At 46.5% G+C, this 7,872-nt stretch overlaps 1 protein-coding gene across 1 annotated transcript; it reads left to right on the forward strand.

Annotated features, from left to right (window-relative positions):
- The first annotated feature begins 2,543 nt into the window (after window positions 1-2,543).
- Window positions 2,544-7,537, forward strand: LOC109500091. The gene is made up of 5 exons (XM_045058640.1): window positions 2,544-2,730; window positions 5,391-5,535; window positions 6,320-6,464; window positions 6,654-6,774; window positions 7,449-7,537. The coding sequence occupies exons 1-5, from the start codon at window positions 2,544-2,546 to the stop codon at window positions 7,535-7,537; spliced, it is 687 nt and encodes a 228-aa protein (XP_044914575.1).
- The last annotated feature ends 335 nt before the right edge of the window (window positions 7,538-7,872 follow it).

Below are 7,872 nucleotides of genomic sequence, written 5' to 3' on the forward strand. Positions count from 1 at the left end.
TCTCACTAGTCATTTTAACAGGTATCTCTGATCTGTATAGGATCTTTTATTGCTTGACGAATGGCGTAGATGCTGTTGGTACCCTTCCCATACCTGCAATACTCTGAGATGGTAGCCATGAGCAGAACAAGCCAGAAATTATATATAATTAATGGTCCCAAGAATAGCCTTCCTCTAAGGACAGGTGGAAAGTCGAAAGACAAATACCCCAGCTCCCTTGGTCTTCATCTGGGGTAACTGTGGGATACCACTGTCTCCAAGGGTTCCCAGCAGGATCGAGTTCCAGTTCCCCACAATGGTAACTAGTTTGATAGCATACTGTTAATTGCGTCCATTCTCTCTCTCTCTCTCCCTCTCTCTCTCTCTCTCTCTCTCTCTCCCTCTTTCCACCCTCCTACACTTCCCTATTGGTGTTTTCAGGGATCGTCTTCCAAATACATCACTTCCACTCAAATCTTTATCTCAGGGTGTCCTTCTGGGGGAATCTAAACAAAGACAATCCCTAAAATGGAATCCTAACTAAACGTGCTGTGAACACTATGATCAGGGTTGAATCTAACAACCACGTTAGGTGTTTCTACAAACTTTTATATTTATCATCAGCTACCTACTTGGTGGGGCCCAGAGCAAAATGAAAAAAAAAAAATTAATGTTTATTTATTTATTTTAAGAGAGAGAGAGAGAGCATGCACATTGGGGGAGGGGGAGAAAAAGAAATAGAGAGAGAGAGAGAGAGAGAGAGAGAGAGAGGGAGAATCCCAAGCAGGCTCCAAGCTGTCAGTGCAGAGCCCAACATGGGGCTTGATCTCATGAACCATGGCTTCATGGACTGAGCTACTCAGATGCCCCAAAATGAAAACTGTTTAAAAGCAAGGGGGGAAAATGTTATTTAAGGTACTATAATATAGAGCTTTTTCTTTTCTTCTGCAATCTCTCAACTTGCCATGGTGTTTTTATTACTTGTTTATGTCACCGTAATAAGGAAAAATGCAAACTTTTCATTTTTAGCCTGAATTTCACCATTCTTCTTTATGTATGCGATGCCAGTTTTAAGTGCAAATGTAAGAGTGTGTAACTCATATGCAGGATCACCAGAATTACATAATTCATAATTTATAGTTCATTTTGTTCTTCCCCAAACAGTGGAAATGCTACAAAAAACTAACTCAACTGTCTCTATTTCTTTTCATGACATACACACATTTTCCCAACAGTCCAGACCTCTGGCTTACTGGTGAGTAAGAAAGAACTGAAAAGAAAAACAAGTATCATTTGCTCTGTCTTTCCAATTCCTTCTCTGCCTTCATTGTCAGCCCAAGTGTTGGCTAATACGGGGAAGAAACAACAGTAAGAAAGGACATGACATGGTTCTCTGCTCATTTGTGTTTCTTAGAAAACCACTGCCTTCTTCCTGCATTGAATAAGTTCTGTGCCCACTTGGAACAGTCGGTGCCCCTCCTCCTTTCCTGCTCCCAACTTACTCATAGGCATGCTTACCTCCTATTTGTTTCAAGTCTTCCCTGGGCTCTGGCACATCATGAATCCTGTGAAATTCCATGATCATGGGGGAATCTCTAATGGCACAAATAAATAGGCAGTAAGAACAAGAACCAACAGGCATCCATATTGCATGTAACTTCTCAGCCCACATGAATCCTCTGCCATCCGATTGGACTTCATTTACAAAACACAAGTTCAAAGACAACATTATTAAGAATTTCAAGATGGTGGGGCATCTGGGTGGCCCAGTCGGTTGGACATCCAACTCTTGACTTCAGCTCAGGTCATGATCCCCGGGTCCTGGGATTGAGCCCTATGTTAGAGTCTGTGCTGAGCGTAGAGCTTGCTTACGATTCTCTCTCTCTCTCTCTCTCTCTCTCTCTCTCTCTCTCTGTCTCTCCCTTACCTCTCCTTGTGCCCCTTGCCCCAACTTGCATGCTATCTCTCTTTCTCTCTCAAATAAAAAAGAAATGACAAAATTAAAGAATGAAAAAAAAAAAAGAATTTCAAGACGGTGACAGCAGAGTGTAAAAACAGAAGGTGTGGGTCCCTTCTGAGAGCAGAACCTGGACCCCGGCACCGGTCACCTGCCCATGACACCAGCACTCATCACCAGCCCGGAGAGTGGATGAGGCACACTGAACACCTGAGGTGGGCATCATAGTTCTGCATCACAACCAACGGATGACCCAACAGTTGACCAAGGGCAAGGCACAACGTTTTGGTCATCAGAGTCCTAATAGTTTTTGTCGTGTTCTAGCAGGTCTCATTTAAGACCTAGGATGAATTTAAAGAACCCGCCTCTCTCTTTGGGGCTCCCCTCACCCTCACTGGTCCCACTTGGAAAAGTGAAAAAAGCCTGGCAGCTTTAGAACATATTGGACAAGAGCAAAATGCTACCTAGATGCTAAGATAAGTTCCGTGGTTATCTTTCTCTGAAATGCTTACACTTTGCCGGCTTTCCACTGAGTAGTTTTCAAGCCTGAGCATACCCACGAGGCACATTCGTATGCCCTTGGCTTTGTTTAAGCGCCCACATCCGCATGGCGGGGTCACTAAGGCAGCTGTGCCTGTGGACACGAAGCTTGTTGTGTTCTCTGACTTCCAGCTGTGTTCCCTGCACCTGTCTTTACCTTCTGTTCTGGACGTTGCTGGAATGTCTGCTAGTTTTCCGTATCAACCCCGTGGAGGAACAGAAACATTTTGCCTTTTCTGAACGAGACTTTGCGCGTGTGTGTGTGTGTGTGTGTGTGTGTGTGTAACTTCCTAGAAACCAGAACTGTTTTCTCCTGCCAGGCGCCACAGTGGGCCTTCCTGCGCGGGAGGTCATTTCAATAAGGACTCAGAGCTTAGTAAGTGGAGAAAAGAAGGTCGTTCTCAGACAGGATGTTGGGAAGACGCCCCGAGTGAGCCTTGCTGGGCAAGAGACGCCAACAGGACCAAGAATGTGGGCCAGTCCCCCAGGAAGTTATTCATGAGCCTGCGCTGGATGATAAACAGGCAACCAAAGCCTTTCTAAACAACAAAAGTCACAATGCTTCAAATTCCAGAAAATCCTTGAACAATGACTGGACATTCCTTATCTCCGATCTGCTTATTTGTGCACTAAATACTTTCAAAGAAACCAGAAAGTGGGGTTCTGACTTGGGGTGCAGAGCTGAATGAAGCGTACAAGGAGATGTGTGGCCAATCGCCCTGCTCCCCTGTTCCATCCTCCTTTACCGGGAGCACGAGTCTCCTGTTGCTGGGCCAGCCTCTCCCCTTCCTCCCCTCCCCCCCACCCACTCCCTGTTGCCTGGAGTTACTTTTGCCCCCAAAAGCCACCTTGGGCTGAAGGCCAGCATGAAGTTGCTTCAAGCTTGATCAGCAGAACAGGGTCAAAGGCAGCAAGTTGCCTCTGCTGTTCATGTTACCAAGAGATGTGAGCTGATCGTGTTAGCAAGTTCTTCCGGAAGAAACAAAAAGACAATTTGGGCAACTAGAAATTTCATATATATGGGAATATATATCTACCTGATTTGAAAGAGGTATCAAAGTGCCTTGATGGTACATTAAAAAAAAATTTTTTTTAATTAAGTTTATTTATTTTTGAGAGACAGAGAGAGACAGAGAACGAGCAGGGGAGGGGCAGAGAGAGAGGGAGACACAGAATCCGAAGCAGGTTCCAGGCTCCGAGCCGTCAGCACAGAGCCCGACGCGGGGCTCGAACTCACGAACTACGAGATCATGACCGGGGCCGAAGTCAGACGCTTAGCCGACAGAGCCACCCAGGAGCCCCGATGGTACATTTTTAAATTAAATTACAGCACATGTTATTATGTATATGTATATGCATATACATATATGTGTGTATATAATCATAAAATGATATTCTGAATATCGTTTTCTAAATAAATATAAATATCTGCAGAATATAAAATTTGATTCTGCAGACAGTGATATGTGTACCACTGCCCGATACTTGTTTATTGGCCAGACCCCAATTCTTCATGACAGGGAACATCAATGCTCATTTGTCATTTGTTTTACAAGTTGAGTTCAAGTTGCACTTGAAAACGTTACTACATTTTTCTTTTCCTGAGCCCAAATGTCCATCAACAGGTGAATAGATAAAGGAGATGTAGTATATATATATACAATGGACTATTTTTCGGCTCTCAAACAGAATGAAATCTTGCCATTTCCAACAACAGGGATGGAACTAGAGTGTATTAGGCTAAGTGAAATCAAGCAGCCAGAGAGAGACAAATATCATACCATTTCACTCATATGTGGAATTTAAGATACAAAACAGATGACCGTAAGGGAAGGGAAGCAAAAATAAGATAAAAACAGAGAGGGAGACAAACCATAAGAGACTCATAAATACGGAGAACAAACTGAGGGTCGCTGGAGGAGTGTTGGGTGGGGAGATGGGCTAAATGGGTGGGTGATGGGCGTTAAGGAGGACGCTTCTTGGGATGAGCACTGGGGTGTTCCATGTACGTGATGAATCACTAAATTCTACTCCTGAAATCATTATCACACTATATATTAACTACCTCGGATTTATATTTTAAAAATAATAAAATGATAAAAATTTAAAAATGTTTTCCTTTCCCCACTCCCTCTGCCCACCAGATTCCCCTTTACCTACTCTAGTTTTGCTTCTGTTGTCTTTCTGTAACTTCTAATGTGCCACCCAATGTCTTTATGGTTTATTGTTAGCCATCTGTCTCCCACACTCCCCTCCCTTCCTTATAACGTGAGCTTTCGCGGCAACAAGTTTTGTTGTTTTTCCATGCGTTTCAAGCGCACAGGCCAGTGACCGGCACATACTAGACTTTCAAAATTAATTTATGAGTGAAGGAATACATGAATGAATGAACTGAATGAATGACTGAGTGAGTGAATGAATGAATGAGTGAATGAATGAACTGAATGAATGAGTGAGTGAATGGATGAATGAATGAGAGTGAAGGATGGCATCCGTCTCACTTTCAAAATCCAACAGCTTCAGATATTTACCCAGCACTGGTGAAGAGGACTGGTCAGTGTGGAAATACATGGAAGGTGGGGTTGGTACCGGATGGGGTGGGGGTGGGGTACTTTCTGGAGGATGGACGGCTCAGCCACCCAGGCGCTAATTAAGATTTGACAAAAGAGGTGTCTGTAGAGCAAACAGGCAGATTTTACGAGGGCAGGGGGAAGAGCTTAGATGACAGGTGTTTAAAACTGAAGCCATTTTCCCTGGGATGGGCACCCATCCTGGCATTCAGCCCAGGCACACTGATGAGGAGGTACAGGGCTTGAATCTTCTGTTCGGAAACCCTAGGGCAAGCCCAGAGACCCCCTAGGAGGCATAATGGCCTCATTATTATGTTAACCAGAAGGCTGAGGTTTCTTAAAAGGGCACCTCCCTTTCCTGGGTTTGTTTCACCCAATTCCCTGCACTCAGCTGAGCGCCCTCGGGCACTGTCTCTGGAGGGCAGGCGACCCCCTGGATCTGAAACCAGCTTGTGGCCTCTGGACAAAATGTCCTCGAATTAAAGGAAGGTAAAGGGAAGGGGGAGGGGAGGACGCTGAACGTCGGTGCAGAGTTGGTTGACTCAAAGGTTAACCACCCACTGACACAGAGGAGCCCAGTTTTCACTAGCTGCTTGAGCTGCAAAGGAATAGAGAGATTGCACGGAGTCAGAGCTGAAGACAGCCTCGATTCGGTTCACCGGATTCTAGCTTGCCAAATCAAGTTTGCCAAAAACAAACAAACAAACAAACAAACAAACAAACAAACTGAAGGGGCTGGGGGTGAGCAGCAGCTTTTATAGAGTCTTAAATGTAAATCCAACCTGCCACGTATTGTGTTAGAAACATGCACGCCTTGGCAGTTCTGTTGCCATCTCTGTTTCAATGGTCAGCATGGCCCATTGCGAAGACCTGCCCCAGTCCTCACTTGCCCCAGCCCCACTGCATTTTTCTGAATAAACCCTGTGCCCCGGGTCCAGAGCGCCCTGCTCAGAGCGAAACTTGAAGAACTCGAAGGCAGTGACTCCTCTCCTCTCCCTCTTCTGGCTAGCTGGCCGTGGATTCTCAAGTTTGGCTTTCACTTGAGCTGACCCAGGTCTTGTTTTCCTGGGACTTTCAGATTTTTATTTATTTTTTTTTTTTTGCAGGTGGTTCCCCAGGAAGGCCTCCAGTGTTTCCCCAGTCGTGATAGCTTTCTATTCTATTTTCAGCCTCTGCACCGATAACCCTTTTGTTCTCTCTGGAGCCCCCATGCTGACAGGGCGTCCTTCCTCCTTTATAATCTGTCTGTCTTTCTGTATATTTATCTCTGCAGGAATGTAACTCCAAAGAAAGAAAAGTCAGCTCCAGGTTCATTCCCTGCAGCTCAGCTGGCTGTTTATGTCTCTACAAAGCATTCACCCCAGAAAGGAATGTGTACAGCCGGAGGCATCGCAGAAAACAACACACCCCAATGTCAGGTAACTGAGTCAGGTACACCGGGAACTCAAAACAGATCTATTTTTCCCTTTGTATGAGGACAAATGGAACCCTGAGTGCCCAAACTCCAGTGGGAGAAAGTGGCTGCAGGGGGGAGAGGGGGTGTTGGGAGAAACAAAACAGGTGGTGTTAGGATCTGTTTTTTTTCTTTTTTTTTTTTCCTTTCCCAGGGTTCCTGCACTCCGCCCTCAGGGCAGCCAGGCCAAGAACAGGAGTTGATTCTTGACGGAAAGCTCCAAATGAGACCGGACCTTGAAGGTTCTGCCCTGGAGCACTGGAGGCTGGGGCGGGGCGGGGGGGGGGGGGGGGGGGCAGGTTGTGTGTGTCCCAGTCCTATCTGTGGCTTTGGATGAGTCCTTTGTAGTTATGTTACCTATTCCCAATTCCTAAAATAAAGGTGATTAAGAGATTATTCAAAAAGGAAGCTTCTGGAAGCTGATAAAAATTGACTGCTGTAAGCTTAGAGGCAGAGTGGATCTTTATGCTACTTTATTCTTCCACAGAACCTTTTTTTTTTTCAACGTTTATTTATTTTTGGGGGGACAGAGAGAGAGACAGAGCATGAACGGGGGCGGGGCAGAGAGAGAGGGAGACAGAATCAGAAACAGGCTCCAGGTTCTGAGCCATCAGCCCAGAGCCCGACGCGGGGCTCGAACTCACGGACCGCGAGATCGTGACCTGGCTGAAGTCGGACGCTTAACCGACTGCGCCACCCAGGCGCCCCCCACAGAACCTTTTAAATAGGCATGGTAAGATTTTAAAAGGCAAGGTCTAGGGAGTGTAATAGGCGAAAACGCTCAGACACCCTCTTGCTCTGAGCCATTTTCTAACCCTGATACCTATCAAATGAAGCAACATAGCTCAGATTCTGAGCCACCCGTTTTCTCCCTTCCCATTTCCCCTTTCCTGCTCTTTCTCGCTGTCCTGGCTGGCCTAAGTCGTCCTGGTCACCTTGCTTTTCTCAGGGCTTACATTCCTCGCTGCAGACGGAAGCTCTCTGGAGGCTACTGTCGAGGGTCAGCCTCGGCCTCTCCGTGGCGACACCATCCGCTAGGTGTGCCCGCAGCCCTCACCTGGACCCACCCTGCTGGGGCAGCCCCCACGGACACGGCCCTGACCTGAGCCAGTATTGTGGCCATACTGGCTCTCGTGGTCCCTGTTACGATTACAAGACGCACCTCAGCAACGGCCGTCGAGGAACTTTGAAAAGAAAAAAGTTTAGGACACACACATCCTAGAGGGTACAGAGCATGCCCAAGACCACGGAGTGAGATCATGGGGGTGGGGTGGTGAAGGAGGGAGGGAGAGAGAGAGAGAGCAAGCCCAGAACTGGGGTTTTGCTTTATTGGGGTCAAAAGTGGGGTGCCTAGGGTTTCTCGGGTTCACCCT

This window comes from Felis catus, chromosome B2 (assembly GCF_018350175.1).
Source record: "Felis catus isolate Fca126 chromosome B2, F.catus_Fca126_mat1.0, whole genome shotgun sequence".
NCBI lineage: Eukaryota > Metazoa > Chordata > Mammalia > Carnivora > Felidae > Felis > Felis catus.

Coding starts and splice junctions, on each gene's coding strand:
- LOC109500091 (XM_045058640.1), top strand. CDS start 2,544: ATGGCGGGGTCACTAAGGCAGCTGTGCCTGTGGACACGAAGCTTGTTG. Junction 2,731..5,390: donor TTCTGAACGAGACTTTGCGC/GTGTGTGTGTGT, acceptor GTTTCTTAAAAG/GGCACCTCCCTTTCCTGGGT. Junction 5,536..6,319: donor TGTCCTCGAATTAAAGGAAG/GTAAAGGGAAGG, acceptor TTATCTCTGCAG/GAATGTAACTCCAAAGAAAG.